The sequence below is a fragment of the Perkinsus marinus genome (genome assembly GCF_000006405.1).
Source record: "Perkinsus marinus ATCC 50983 genomic scaffold scf_1104296965964, whole genome shotgun sequence".
Classification (NCBI taxonomy): domain Eukaryota; phylum Perkinsozoa; order Perkinsida; family Perkinsidae; genus Perkinsus; species Perkinsus marinus.
Genome location: NW_003204134.1, coordinates 15,837 through 29,692, shown reverse-complemented (window position 1 = coordinate 29,692; position 13,856 = coordinate 15,837). Strand labels below are relative to the sequence as shown.

At 46.5% G+C, this 13,856-nt stretch overlaps 5 protein-coding genes across 5 annotated transcripts in view; all 5 read left to right on the top strand.

The window, feature by feature from the left end:
- Positions 1 to 602: 602 nt before the first annotated feature.
- Pmar_PMAR028486 (transcription factor TFIIE, putative) lies at positions 603 to 2,891 on the top strand (the record flags this gene model as incomplete). Its single annotated transcript, XM_002769343.1, has 7 exons — positions 603 to 696; positions 746 to 846; positions 890 to 976; positions 1,019 to 1,178; positions 1,753 to 1,942; positions 2,099 to 2,690; positions 2,841 to 2,891. 7 exons carry the CDS (start codon positions 603 to 605, stop codon positions 2,889 to 2,891), a joined length of 1,275 nt encoding a protein of 424 aa, XP_002769389.1.
- A 224-nt stretch (positions 2,892 to 3,115) lies between these two features.
- Pmar_PMAR028485 (WD-repeat protein, putative) lies at positions 3,116 to 6,600 on the top strand. The gene is made up of 12 exons (XM_002769342.1): positions 3,116 to 3,259; positions 3,490 to 3,663; positions 3,710 to 3,795; positions 3,851 to 3,965; positions 4,016 to 4,058; positions 4,115 to 4,211; positions 4,688 to 4,856; positions 4,905 to 4,980; positions 5,303 to 5,385; positions 5,431 to 5,757; positions 6,082 to 6,213; positions 6,456 to 6,600. Exons 1-12 carry the CDS (start codon positions 3,143 to 3,145, stop codon positions 6,582 to 6,584), a joined length of 1,548 nt encoding a protein of 515 aa, XP_002769388.1. The 5' UTR covers positions 3,116 to 3,142; the 3' UTR covers positions 6,585 to 6,600.
- An 818-nt stretch (positions 6,601 to 7,418) lies between these two features.
- On the top strand, positions 7,419 to 9,204 carry Pmar_PMAR028484 (conserved hypothetical protein; the record flags this gene model as incomplete). The annotated part of the gene is made up of 6 exons (XM_002769341.1): positions 7,419 to 7,557; positions 8,250 to 8,415; positions 8,464 to 8,713; positions 8,764 to 8,843; positions 8,886 to 9,021; positions 9,070 to 9,204. The coding sequence occupies 6 exons, from the start codon at positions 7,419 to 7,421 to the stop codon at positions 9,202 to 9,204; spliced, it is 906 nt and encodes a 301-aa protein (XP_002769387.1).
- Positions 9,205 to 9,282: 78 nt separating this feature from the next.
- Pmar_PMAR028483 (conserved hypothetical protein) lies at positions 9,283 to 11,299 on the top strand (the record flags this gene model as incomplete). The annotated part of the gene is made up of 9 exons (XM_002769340.1): positions 9,283 to 9,806; positions 9,852 to 9,951; positions 9,995 to 10,129; positions 10,313 to 10,380; positions 10,427 to 10,538; positions 10,584 to 10,727; positions 10,927 to 11,032; positions 11,077 to 11,174; positions 11,228 to 11,299. The coding sequence occupies 9 exons, from the start codon at positions 9,283 to 9,285 to the stop codon at positions 11,297 to 11,299; spliced, it is 1,359 nt and encodes a 452-aa protein (XP_002769386.1).
- A 459-nt stretch (positions 11,300 to 11,758) lies between these two features.
- The window catches only part of Pmar_PMAR028482 (Diacylglycerol O-acyltransferase, putative), a gene marked incomplete at both ends in the record, with an annotated part of 3,219 nt that continues 1,121 nt past the window's right edge, over positions 11,759 to 13,856 (top strand). The window contains 12 exons of the mRNA XM_002769339.1: positions 11,759 to 11,813; positions 11,862 to 11,974; positions 12,019 to 12,144; positions 12,189 to 12,263; positions 12,320 to 12,480; positions 12,577 to 12,674; positions 12,722 to 12,794; positions 12,841 to 12,895; positions 12,943 to 13,016; positions 13,058 to 13,124; positions 13,175 to 13,245; positions 13,432 to 13,595. Of these exons, the coding sequence (XP_002769385.1) occupies positions 11,759 to 11,813; positions 11,862 to 11,974; positions 12,019 to 12,144; positions 12,189 to 12,263; positions 12,320 to 12,480; positions 12,577 to 12,674; positions 12,722 to 12,794; positions 12,841 to 12,895; positions 12,943 to 13,016; positions 13,058 to 13,124; positions 13,175 to 13,245; positions 13,432 to 13,595 (1,132 nt within the window). The remainder of the gene's footprint in view (positions 11,814 to 11,861; positions 11,975 to 12,018; positions 12,145 to 12,188; positions 12,264 to 12,319; positions 12,481 to 12,576; positions 12,675 to 12,721; positions 12,795 to 12,840; positions 12,896 to 12,942; positions 13,017 to 13,057; positions 13,125 to 13,174; positions 13,246 to 13,431; positions 13,596 to 13,856) is intronic.

The following is a 13,856-nucleotide window of genomic DNA, read 5'->3' as shown; positions in this document are numbered from 1 at the left end:
CCAAAGGGATCGGAGGATGGAAGGTCAAGGGCTATGCTAGACATATCACATTGGAGCCTTGTTCTAGAGAAGAAGGCTTCATCTTCTGTCACACACGTCAGCCTCGATCGAGCCCGTGGTGCCGACCTTTGCACGCGTGCGCAAATGAAATCCCATCACGAATTCAAGAAGGCTTCATGAAGTTTGACGGTACCCAGGATTCGAACCCGGGACCTACACGGAACCGCTGATTGAAACGCCCTCGGTCCGCGATTGCAATTCATAGTATCAATTTCACGAAGCGATGGACTACTTCGATCCTGATTTCGAAGAAGTTGATGGTCAAAGAACACTTCTCGAGAGTCTTCACGGAGGATTATGAAAGCGGCCTAGGCAAAATTTGGCGGTTCCATACGTAAGGATATCAAAAATGCATCTCCAAAAAGAGGTTTGAAATATGCCCGAGGTCTTGTTGCCCGAAAGAGGTCTCGATGTTTATCAAATCTGGAATTCAGATCGTATTATACGTGTGAGAATCGATTCTGAGTTTCGAAATCGGATTATTGAGTTACCCCACTTTAGTGAGCTCCTCAGTTGTTGTTGTTGTTTTTGTTGGTCGGAACATGTCGGATAAGTACTACGTTTCAGTACCAGGGTCCTCAAGGGCACCTCCTGGGTTCTCACCCTTCAACCCAGCTCTTTTCAAGGATGCTGTTGGTGAGGCGATTTTCCTGAGTTTCCATACCACACCATGGGCACTTTTCAGAGTGTTTGTGCGGCATGTTCTACGGTGATGTCGAGAACATGGTAGTGATGTTCCTACTTCACAACCATAATGTGGCTTATCCCGACCAGCAGATAGCAGAGGTGATCCGTGATACCAACGTTTGTGTGAAATAACATGTCCCAGGGATTGAACCTGGCTGTTAAGCAAGTCCGAGGAGCTCTCGACGCCTCGCTCTGCCGTGACCACATCGTGGAGATGGAGAACCCTCAGGTTAGGGTAGTGTAGGCCTAAGCCCTCAGCTCTGCCCCTTAGGGTGAATCCTCTCGGCATGCTAAGCCTGGCAGCTCTATGAACTGGTACCGACTCTCCCCGAACGTCATCTGCGCTTCGATATACCGACTCCAACAAGTACGACGACAACTGCAGGAGCAGCTGGCTCGGTGGCAAATGGCTGAGGAGTTCAACTGTGATAGTAATAATAAAACGCAACCATGGGTAGATATGATTATATTATATATAGTTTATTAGGAAATTATTATTTATTAATATCTAGTTGCAGGGCTTTCAATGCAGTATTAGAATATCTGTTCGCTTCCCTCAGCTGAGCTCAGGAGTTTCCTCGCTAATTATACAAGTCTACACACTTATCCAGCTACGAGTATTCCGAAACCAAAATTTCCCGAATTTTCCTCAGAATTTTCAGGTTTCCATCAACACATGTAGCCGACTACGTATATATTCTCCCACACTGTTTAAATATATGGTCATTTATACACTATCTATATTGTGATTTTTGTATATTATATATTGGGGTTTCACCCATTATTCGGAAAACACTAGTGAAAAAACTTTCCACGACCACCGCATACCGCAAATATCGCGTTTTTCGCAAAGTATTACACCACTCCACGTAAAACGGGTGAAACACAATTGTACTGTAATAAATAGTATCAGAGTATTAGATAGTAACAGCATGCCTGATATTGACAGGCATATCCTCTCGGCATTATAGATAGTACTTATGGTTATATAGTTGTTGCCTTCAGAATGCAATCGGGTGTTTGACACCTTGAGGGCCATCTCGCTGGTGGGCGCTGATGGTCTATTCCATTGCGACATATGTGATAGAGAGCTCACCGCTACTAATAATAAGGATAAGAAAGCAGAAGTGGAGAGCCGGATACTACGTGCCACGCAACAGCTGTCGGGCCTTGAACGGAGGTTGGAGCTATGCAGGTAGTAGAGGACAGTGTGGGAATATGTGTTCCCTTGCCTCAGCTGAGTTCGGATGTTTACAAACGAATTCGGCTAGAATTGTACAGAAACTAGTAAGAATTTCCCAACACACGCAGTAGAGGGCTGTACTGATAGCAGCAATAAATTGCATCTCAGGGGTATGTACATTCCCCGGCCTATGGTCGTCAAGAAGACTATGTTGGAGAAGATACGGGCTGAGCGGGCCAAGGAGGAGGCGGCGATGGAGAATCACACCGGCCCTAGTGTTAGCAGTGGCGTTCAGGAGATCTTCGGTAATGCTGGAGAGTGGAAGCCCCAGGCTATCGGCCCTTCGCCGAATCAGTCTGCTGCTTTTGGAAAGACGGCAGTGGTAGCGCCGAGTTGGCTCAACACGGAGTCTACTACGACTAAGATAGAAGTGGTGAACCACAATAAGGATCAAGTGAAGAAGCGACCAGCAGAGGACTCCTTCGATAAGGAGGCGTTCGAACGTGTAAAGCGACAAGAGCTAGCTCGAGAGGCGGAGAAGCTGAAGCACTTCGATGTGACGCGTCTACCGGGGGCTCAAGAGGTCATGGCTCAGCGGTCTGTGAAGGCCGAGTTGAAGGCTGAGGAACCCTCTGGTGGTGACAAGCCTGACGTTATGGTTACTGTTGCTGGAGTGAAGTATAAGCTCTCTGTAGTGCGACAGAGGGACGACTTGCAGGAAAAGATGACGGATGAGGAGTATGAGCGGTATGACGATGAAGTACAGAAGCTTCTATCAGCTGGGGGAGGCACAATCAGTTGATGATCACACTGACTTCATTACTATTGTGTTGTACTGGGCTTGGAGTGTCGTGACATGGAAATGGTAGTAGGAAAGGGCATCTTGATGTAGTTGTTGGTCGCTGTGTAGAAACTAACGAGGAGGAATATAGTGATTAGTAAATGCGCTAATTCGATATAGCGGTATAAACTATGAATTGTGCGAAAATTGGTATATAGAATTATTGTCGAGCCGCTCAATGGGACTGGTATATCGCTGTTAGTGTGGTAAAATATGCACATGGTCAGCGGCATATTTTGGTGACCATATGAAAATTCTGGGGAAATTTTATGTGGATTCCTTTATATTTCTAGTCAGATCGGTGTATGTGTTCCTCTTCACGATGCAGTCCAGCCGCGTTCTCAGGGTTGTTGTTGTTGTAATCTTGTAGCATGCCTTCGCACAGTGTGTTTGGTATGTTGGACGTGGCCCTCGTGCCCACGACTGGCAGTGGTAGTGGCGTCTTCGTTATTGATGTCCACACTGGAGCCATCACGAGGCAGCTGAAGGTAGTTATTTCCGAAGGCACAGTCCATCAGCATGGTGAAAACTGCACATGTGTTGAAAATTCTGAGGAAAATTTTGTGGGATTCGCGCTGGTTTCTGTGGAGTTGCAACTCAACTCGTGTATAAACTCCTATGATTAGTGGAAAAAATTCACGAGCGCAGCTGAGTGAAGTGAACATATTTCGCGACACTGTATTGCACAGAATCGTTTACCATGCTTTCGTGCTTTCAGGATTCTACATCGGCCAGTGTGGTGCCCACTGCTGACGGCTATGTATGTGCGGTACAGAGCAACAAGGGGCTGCTGCACTATTGGAAGATGACCGACGCTGGCTTGGATGATGATGATGAGGATAACCTCAGAGGAGTCTCCTCGAATCCATGCTACAAGTGCTCCACACCGGAGGTGGTCGCGTCCCACCGATGAATATTTCATCCTTTTCCGTTTTTAGAAGCTCTGCAGTTTACTCTTCAGTGATGGGCCAGCACAGTTGTTGATTGCTGGTGGAGTCTCCGGCGCGATATACGTCTGGCAATTGTAGGCATCACTTTAGTGACCACTTACTGAAGTTGTGATATTATCCTTTTTGCAGGAGCACAGGACGACTTATGCGTACATGGAAAGCTCACTATTCGGGAGTTACTCAAATGAGACTTACTGCTGACGCCTCGTTCTTGGTAACGGCCAGTCTGGACACTACAGTGAAGGTGGGTGTGGGAGTGCACACTACTTTGGAATGTCAGTTTGGTTTTCATAGGTGTTCACTTTGTCGAGTCTAATAACTTCGGGAGGAGGCGGAGGTAGGGCATCGATCGACGTATATGATTGGGAGTATCATCGTTGTTTCTCATCTCAGGTGGTGCTCCATCACCAGCACGTGTTTTTCGTGGTCATACTTTGCCAGTACATGCATTAGAGATCCTGCAGGAGGCGGGACCATCCGAGCCATCTAAGTAGGCTGGGGTCGTCGTATACGGCGAGAATATATACTAATATAAATTTCACGTGTACTAATGTATTTCAATGTACATTGAAATGCTATGTTATTACATGCATACTAATAATGAATGTTGACCCGTGGTATGAGAAACACAAGTGAAGAATATGTTCATGGGAAAAACGCGATATTCACGATAAGAAATGAAGTGAAAATACTGCCCGAATTGCACCAGACAAATCACTCCATATCACGTAAAACACATCACGTGTTCCACACGTTATTCATTGCTCACATTTGTTTTTTTCGGAAAGTGAAATGTGTAATATGTTTACCACTAGTGATTTTCATATCACGGGTGAAACTCCAATATATAAATTCAACATATAAACATTTCACGTAGAATATCGAGACAATGGTAATAAAGATAGGGTCTTCCGTGTAGTGTAATTGGGAAAGCTTTGGAGCTGGGACCATTATGTTCGTTGTCAGGATCCTTATCAGCTCGGGCTCTGCAGACGGCAGTGTGAAAATATGGGAGTTCACGCCTGGAGGGAGTGGTCGGCAAGTGGCAACCTTCAATCTGCCCACTCCTGTTCACCACATTGCCCTGAGCCCTCGAGGGCCACTCTATGTTGGTGGTGATGATGGTAGAGTGCACGTGAGTTCATGGGAGGAGCTGCTGAGAGACTACAGGTGTTGACTGCAGGTGATCGATATACAGAGCAAGGAGATCGACGTCCTCACGGGCTCCCATGGGTCTGCTCTGCTCGGCCTAGGATGCAGTAAGTGTCGTTTGATATTCGCCCAATTCAATGGAGTTTCACGACCCGTTTCACGTGAAGTGGCGTAAAACTCGGTGAAAAACGCGATATTCGCGGCCTGTAGTAGTCGTAAAATATGTTTTTCACTAGTGTTTCTCACATCACGGGTAAAACTCCAGTGTTCAGCTGGGCTCAGAAATTTTCATACGAAATCGGGTAGTAGTGTATAGAAATCAGTGAGAATTCTCCAAAATTTTTCTGAAAATTTTCACAGTGTCACTAATACAATCATAGTTGACCATGTGGATGCTATTTCCCACAATTCATCATCCACCGCTGGTAGGTATTGACGGTAGTCGAGTGGTGAGCGTAGCAGCAGACGGCTTGCGCATCTGGGATGTATTCAGTGGGCAGACGATCAAGCAGGTAAGCGCCCTAGGGGGTCTGTTATGAGCTGAGGTCGTTGGTCAGGTCTCTACAGCACAGTTGAGTCTCCAATCCCCTTGTGGGTTAACTATGTTGTCTCGTGTGGATTTTATGAGGCACCCTAGCGGCTCTGTGGCTCCTCGATTTCAAGCACTTCAGAGGGTACTCACCCCAGTGGATGATCTCGAGGCCCTTCCTGTGCCCTCGCGGAAAACGGAGCCTAGGAAAACCGCATCGATAAGAGATGTGTTTGAAATCGATTTGGAAAGGGAGAGTGAACAGTCTCCTGTATCGTGCCTTACGTATGGTCTTCTGGAGGACGTCTTTGCCTCACCTGCGTGCGATGAGGCAGTCAGCAAAGCCAATCGAGTGGTAGGGCCTTCGTGTTAGAGCAGCGCTAGAATATATGTTTGCTCTCCCCAGCTGAGCTTGAGAGTTTCCTCACTGATTATAGAAGTTCACATACGAGTCCGCCTAGAAGTGTACAGGACTCGATGAGAATTTTCCGGGATTTCCTCAGAATTTTCAATATTGTCAACAACATATGTGGTTGACCATTTTCATATTCTCCCACACTGGGGTTTGATTGACTCACAATATGTTGCTTTTATAGTATGAGTTCATGCACTTGCTTTGGTATTGTAGTCCATGAACTGAGATCATATATATTCTCTGAATCACCGTTCAATTTCTTAGAGAGATAAGTGGCAAAACGTTGCGTTCACCCTCTATCAGCAAGGCAGCAAGCAAGGCGGTAGTTCCTCCTCCTCGAGCGCCACCCTTGCTGTTGAGTCGTCAGTAGTGATACCACCGGCCGTGATGGAGCCTGTAAGTATATTATAATAATACTACAATGTTTAGGGTTGTAACACTGTGTGCGTTGTGAATAGTTGTATTCATATATACGGTTTGGAAGAGTTTTAATGAGCGATTTCGTTTTAATTTCCATTTATATTTTGATATCTCATCGCCAAATCTCGTACTTTTGCTATTTTTATGATTATAAGCATTTCATATATGATATTTCATTACTTGAATTTTCACGAGGTTGAGATTTCTTATCCCGTTAGGCCGCGGAAGCTACTAAAGAACCCGAGGCGCCTCCGAAGGATAAGAAGACGGTGCAACGTACAGTAGGAGGATCGTCTCGCCCCAAACGTAAAGCAGCGAAAAAGTCCATTAAGAAGAAGAAAGCTTAGCGGTCGTCTACCAAAACGTTAACGTTTCTACTGCCTTTGGCTACTGGTGTTTCGTGGAAGTATTTCGTGGCGCGCGAGAAATCACCGCGGGTGTTCCTGTTGAACACAGTGTCTCCATTGTCGCTAGCAGAACTGTTGATGGTTCGAGTCGTCGTGGATCCACCAGCATTCCCTCTCTCTACATCGTGACTGGGCCGTGAGGCTAAGAAGAATCCAGCCCGATGGGCCCTTGAAAGTGACAATTTCAAGAACTGTGAGAGTAAGTGGAGGACCTGGGATTCGAACCTGGGTGGGTGTCAATCACACCGCTAGTGTCGGCTAGAGCAACTGATCTTATCTTGGTATCCGGGGATGATATTACAATCTATGCAGAGAGCTCATGGGGTGGCCTATTATTCGGTAGCACGAAGGTGAGTTCCCATGCTGTCAGGTAGATAACTAGTCGTTCATTCCATCTAGCGTGTTGATGGATACTCCAATGGAGATGGTTTCACTCGATGCCTACTTAGATTATTTACAAGTGGCTGCTAAGGTGGCCGCAACAGGATGATCGCTACTCAGGTCGGAGCCTGTTTGTTGTACTACCCCTTGCTGATCCTCGCCGTTGTCCTAGGGCTTGGGCAGGTACATTCTGAGTCGGCTTATGTCGGAGCCTCGGCAGATGAGGAGAGTACACGCTGATAGCTAAACTAAAGACTTGGGGCACAGCTGGTGATTTGTTGCATGTTCGTGGTGATGTTGATACAATGCAATGTGCTAATATAGTGTATTTTGATCCCTAGAGCAGTGTTGTAGTATCGGACGGGTGATGGTAACTCCTCCTCAGCAGTAGTGATGCCTCAGTTCTCCACCGAGGGCTGGTCCTTCGAGACCTCAGAGCCATCGGCAGCTATTGCAGATGCTGTTGAACGGGATGAGATCGAGAAGGAGTTGCCCTCCCATAGACGGTGGATCCCAGATATGGTCTTCTCTGGTGAGGCCAAGTTTCTTATCGGTCTTGTGATACCCTCAGTTGATAGATGCTCATTTGACTATCGAACGGTTCGCTGCGATTTGATTATAATATGAATAGATCAGTATAGCTTAGTCTACCGAAAAGATTTAATTATGATATATAAAATAACAACATTATGAACATATGTATATATATCTGTATTTACATAATGAAGTTTCACCCTAGTGATATGGAAAACACTAGTGAAAAACATATTTCACGACCACTGCACAGTGTGAATATCGCGCTTTTCACCGAGTTTTACGCCACTTCACGTAAAGCGGGTGAAACTCCAGTAAAATAAGATGAACCCTTAGTTATAAATACTTGGCAGGTGCTCGTTTGAATATTTTACGGCCCTCTGCGATTAGATCTATTATTAATATAGTTGATATATAGTTTTACGTGAAGTGGCGTAATACTCGGTGAAAAACTCGAATTCCGCGGTATGCAGTAGTCGTGAAATATATTTCTCGCTAGTGTCTTTTTCATAACATGACTGGAGTTTCACCCGTGATTTGAAATTCATATCACGGGTGAAACTCCACTATAACTTAATCTATGATAAATGTTGATAGTAGTTTATAGAAAAACTGTATTATTAACATATGTATATATCTCTATGAATATAACTAAACATGATAAACTCTTGAGATGTGAATATGTGGTAGGTGCTCATTTGACTATTGATCGGCCCGTTGCGAATGTGCGGATTTCCTTCAACATTACTGATGCTCTAATGGGAGTGGCGGAGTGGCAGGAGGGCACCATTGGGGCCAACGATGGGCTCTTGAGTCGTGTAGGGGTGGATATATGGCAGGAACTCGGGGAAAGATGGTACTAGTGATGGTCCCTCGAGGGCTTGATCACCGGCTCTATGTGTAGTCCTCATCAAGTACGAGTAGCCGCTGCGAGGACTTGGCACCCTGACATGAGTAACCCGGACGTGCACGTCGTCAGCCCTACGGCTAGCAATCATAACCCGCAACTTCCCAAGGCTGACTGGACTTACTCTACTGCTTATGGGGGCACGTTCACAGGGCCTTGGCTCAGTGATGAGATCAGGGGCTCGGCTGAGTGTCTGCCACGGTGTCAACTCACTGATAGGAGTCTACCAATACGGTGGTTCTCTCAGGTAGTATGCTATCGTGAAATGAAAGAAGTGTGGTACTTGAATCTTCGTAGGTTTGCTTATGGGAGGATGAGCTGGCTGATAACGGTAGTAGTAAATATGTAATACGAGTGCGAGTGATGCCAAATTTTTGGTAAGTCTTTATTTCTCAAGGGTTTCTTGCATATCTGTACAGGTACGTGTTAGCGTCCTTCCTCCTACGAGTTGACGGTGTTATCATTCGTTTAGTAGAGACCCGTATTTTCCACCAATTCGGCACTCACGAGGTCATCCGCCACTGGTCCTGGCGAGAACGGGAGTTGAATGGGCTGGTCGGGAGCGTTGCCCTTTGGGATCGTTTTAGATGCTTGTTAATTCAGGATGCGGCCCCACTGCGTGCTAAGGTTGATGCCGCTGTGGCCCAAGGGCTGATCGGCTGTGAGAGTCTGGCAGAAGACGAGGGCAGTCTGTGTTTTGAATTATGTGATAAATTTACTTTCAATGATAGTTTATAATTCCGTCTTTTTGTTGAGTTTGAGGACCATTCTGGTACTGATTTTTTCGATATAGTAACTTCGCTACCCTCTATTGCTATGCCTGATCGACGTCAAGACCTTCATCAGAGTTTGTTACAGCCTACCACTACCACTACGCAGGCGCGTGATGACGTGAAGCCCATCGTTTTCTTGTGGCGGAGTTTCCTCTGTGCGTCCTTCAACGTCAAGCTCGGCTTCTTGGTCACGTTCCTGATCAAATTCAGTCAGTCTATTTGGACGGGTATACCAATGCTAGGGTATTTATATACCATTACGGGTGGCTCCAACACTATGGTTGGAGTATTCTCGTCAGTGCAAGGCCTCACGTGCCTGGCGTGCGCTCCTATAGCAGGGGTCGTTGCTGACAACATCTCCAAACCAGACCTCATGCGTGCCTTGGGCTTCCTGGGTATATTCAACATCGGCATGAACTTTGCCCTTTTCCTCACGGATCAATTATGGATAGCTTATCCGTCTTATATCCTTTGGGGCACTTTTACTGCCTTCTCTGAGACGACCCTGAGTACGCTCATTGCGGACGGGATGTCAACAGGGAACCGGGCGCCGCTCGAATCGTTGAGGTAGGACCTCAGGGCGTGGCTTGTTACTGGAACTTGTTATTATAGGTGGACTCTGGCTCAGGTGGCCACAGCTAGTGGTCCTATACTCAATGCTATAATACTCTCCCTAGCTGGCAACACATGGACGCTGCCGTGCTTGAAAAAGGTAGGGTTGTTTTAGGTGGTTGTTTTGGTATGCTTCACCACAGGTGCTCCTTTTCGGCTCGTCTTGTGCAATTTTTGGTATGGTGGCTGACATGTTCTTCCAAAAGGACGACACTAAGGCAAGCGGGGTCGTGGCCACGAAAGCAGTATGTGAGGACGCTCCTAATGAGCTGGTCGAGGTGACCATACCCTTCACACACACGACTAAGGTGCCAACTGTTGGTGAATGTAAGACTTCTACTGACGCGTTTCTTCCTCAGCTGATTTACTCCTATACGAATTCGATCGGCATTGTATGTGCTATCCTTGGACAAGATGTTATCACCGCGCTGGGCTCGGGAATGTCAGTGCAATATTTCCAGCTATGGTTTAAGAATGACTATGGGGTTGACCCGAGGACTCTGGCCTTCCTCAACGTCGTGACCACTCTGTAAGGGGGGCTCCTTGATGACTATGAGGAATCTATATTCCGTCAGGACGGTAGCGTTTATGACGTACACTGTAACGAACGAGCTGGCTACGAGGTTCGGCACGGTTAAAGTTGTTGTCTCTATTAGGTTGATCGCAGTATTATTACTGTGGGCTATGGTAGGTTGGCGGTGCTTGCCTGCTGGGTGTGTGAGTGCTCATCAGGTCATAGTAAGACCGATAGAAATTTTACTGGTCTTGTATGTGATAAGGATGGCCTTTATGAATTGCTCAAGACCAGTCTTCCGAGCGATGCTCATGGACCATACACCTCAGAAGCATCGAGGAAAGGTCAACGCTGTTGACATGGTAAGAGCTCATCATCCGTGCTCACTGTTATGCCAGTCGAGAGAGTTAGTATCTGTGAGACTCAACGCGTGAGGGAGGTGTCTCAAATCCATAGATTTCTTATTGGGATCGTCTCGCCTCGAGCACAGCGGAGCGAAGCGTTCCAGGATGTGCCTCAGTCACTATCTGACGTACATTAGAGTTCCTTCTTGTTATATAGGTGCGTATGTTCTCTTGGTCGGGTTCTGCAGCAATAGGAGGTCTTCTTGTTGACCATTGGGGCTACAGGTTTAACTTTGTTGTTACTGGCCTTGTCCATTGCTGCGGTAAGAAATCTCCATGGTGTGAGATAATTGAGATCCCGTTGTAGGTTTGTTGTGCGTCTTCTCTCTCAACTTCTTCCATCATACGTACCACGGGAAGCTCTCGAAGGAATCCGAAACCCGCGTAGATCGAATAGAAAGTCAGGTGCCGAGTTTAATTTCGTGGCGCGTGACGGGATTGCAACCGTTGTCTGTCAGGATCTCGAAAATGACGTCTTTCAAGCGACTCCACGAAGCTTGGAAGAGCCCCATTACTTCAATCGCAAGTGAAGCTATTGGTACCCCCTCACTGATTGTGCTTGATCGAACTCTGCTCCTGTCGGTCGGTCGGGAAAACCTCTGCTGACGATACTATAGTTACCGCCGTTGTTCGCGAAAGTACTCATGTTGTGTCACTAGTCCGCGGACTTCATATCAGTTGTGATGTACTTGCTTTCACGTTGCATCGCCAAGCAGCTGAGGGCGATCGTTTGTGACTGAGGCCCTTCTCGTATTTCATCACCGTATCGGGCAGCGGTTGCTTCTTCGTGCGAAATGGGCGTGACTGTCATGTCGAAATCTGCCTCCTTAATTGTGTTCTTGAAATTGGAGCTTCTGAAAGCATACACTGTTCAGATCTAAGTCTCTGAAATTGTGTACTGTCAAAATTGAAGTTTTATTTTGAAAAGAAATGGAGTGGAGAAATCAGTGATGCTGTGTGAAGTGAGATTTTGTTTAAGTTGAACGTTCATGTCATTTTTGTTATCTAAAGCTGCCGACACTTTGAAAGGGATGTCCGTTGAAGGTGAATGGGAGAATCCACAACCTGTTGACGAGAACTCTTCCATGGCAGATACTAAGAAGAGTGAGGAAAAGGGTTTGCAGGGCGTCGAGGTGGAAAGTGCCGGCACATTCCAACAAGTCAGCAGCATCTACCAAAGTGGTGTTGAGAAGGTCCCCGAACAGGTAGATGGGTCACTGCATCGATTATAGTGTATTGAGGTTGATAGGCTGAGGAGAAGTCCAATGCGACTGCTTCTGGGGAGGAAGCCAAGAAGGAGGCTCAGAAGGAGAAGGTCCTCGGTCGAATGAGACGTTCCCATCCACTTGGCCGAGTCGTTAATAGGAAATGCAGTGTGAGTTTATGAGACATTAAATTGTTGTGACTGTATCTTTTCAGGTCCCCCTCCTCGGTATGAGCGCCAGGGGCATCAATTATCGTGGTATCGTCAACCTCATGTGTTTGCTGTTGGTGGTAGGCACATCGGTTCTGCCATTATTGAGGGCTCTTCGACCCATTCCCGTGGCTAGGTATTGAATCTTCGGTTGGTGTTGGAAAATCTTATCAAGTACGGTTTGCTCTGGCGACCTTGGGCGTATCTTTCCATCGACAACCTCCGGCATAACTTGCCCCTCGTCTATACCCTCGCTCTGATCCTGTGCGGCCCTGCCCTCAGCTTTATCATTGAAAGGTAGTATGGTGCTCTCTATAGATGGTGGCATACCATGGAGCCTCTATAAACTGAACGCAACAAGTTGAGGTTGGTGTGGTACTGTAACTACCCCAGGTACATCGCACCTCGGCAGCAAGACCGTCGCCTGGCGAACGCCCTGCAATTTTTAGTGTTATTAACAGTCTTGCTGGGTCCACTGTATACCGTTGAAAGTAAAGTCTTGTTCCTATGAAAGATTCTACTCGGAAATTTCAATCAGGCACAACACCGCATGGTCTCCTCGCGATGGGCTTGCTGTGCTGCTCGGTCACCTACGCAATGAAAATTGGGAGGTGAGTCCACTAGTATAAGAAAATCTCAGTTCGCTGATCGTATCAGTTTTTGGCATGTCTGTCATGACCTGTTCTGGTCTGTCAAGATGAACAAACTAGAGGTAGATTCATCCGTCCAGTATCACTAGCAACAGGCTTCTATAATTAGATGCTTCTTGTTGATGAGAAAGAGACGCTAGAAATGGCGAAGAAGTACCCCCGGTGCCTCTCACTCAAGGACATGTAGTATATGAATGACCGTCTATTGCAGTAGTGGAATACAGGTACATGTATATTGCCTATCCAACTCTGTGTTATCAACTGTGGTATCCCCAATATCCCCGTCGCAATGTGAGTACCACTCCTTCCACTTACCGTACTCAAGAGTTTGTTATTCTCAGTGGGTGCGGTTATTGAAGTACACAGCTCTGCTACTGTTCTGTCTCGCATTGCAACTCATCATCATTCAACAGTAAGTAGTAGTAGTAGTAGTAGTAGTAGTAGTAGGGATAGTCCCAATCACAGTTCTCGACATCGCAGAGATTCATCTGGATCAGGGTCGTTAGGACGACACGTCATTTTTTCTGAAGGAATTTTATGACTGCATACGAGTAGGTATATGTTGCCCGTCCTCCTCAACGCTCCAATCATGCTGAAGGAGTCCCAAAGTTGGCGTCAAAGTGCCCTGTAATCTACTCCGTATGACTGGCCGTTGGTATTCACCTGTTGTCAGGATCTTATCGGAAAGGATATTGAAATTAGCTGTGCCCAACTTGTATTTGTGGTTGTTGATGTTTTTCACTCTTTTTCACACTTGGATGAGTAAGGGGGAATTAAGTCTCAGGAGTTCAGTTACTTAGTCTTGTTAGATATCCTGGCGGAGTTGACCAGGTTCGGAGATCGCGAGTTTTACTTGGACTGGTGGAATTCGGTCAATTTTAGAGAATATTGGCAGAAATGGAATCTTCCTGTACGTCCCAGGGTGGACTTGAACGGATAGCGGTGCCGTCCTACAGGTTCATTACTTCATCCTTCGTCACATGTACATCCCTATGAGAAGGCAACTAGGTTATTCCCCAGAGG

Coding starts and splice junctions, on each gene's coding strand:
- Pmar_PMAR028485 (XM_002769342.1), top strand. CDS start 3,143: ATGCCTTCGCACAGTGTGTTTGGTATGTTGGACGTGGCCCTCGTGCCC. Junction 4,212..4,687: donor GGACCATCCGAGCCATCTAA/GTAGGCTGGGGT, acceptor GTTCGTTGTCAG/GATCCTTATCAGCTCGGGCT. Junction 6,214..6,455: donor CACCGGCCGTGATGGAGCCT/GTAAGTATATTA, acceptor TTATCCCGTTAG/GCCGCGGAAGCTACTAAAGA.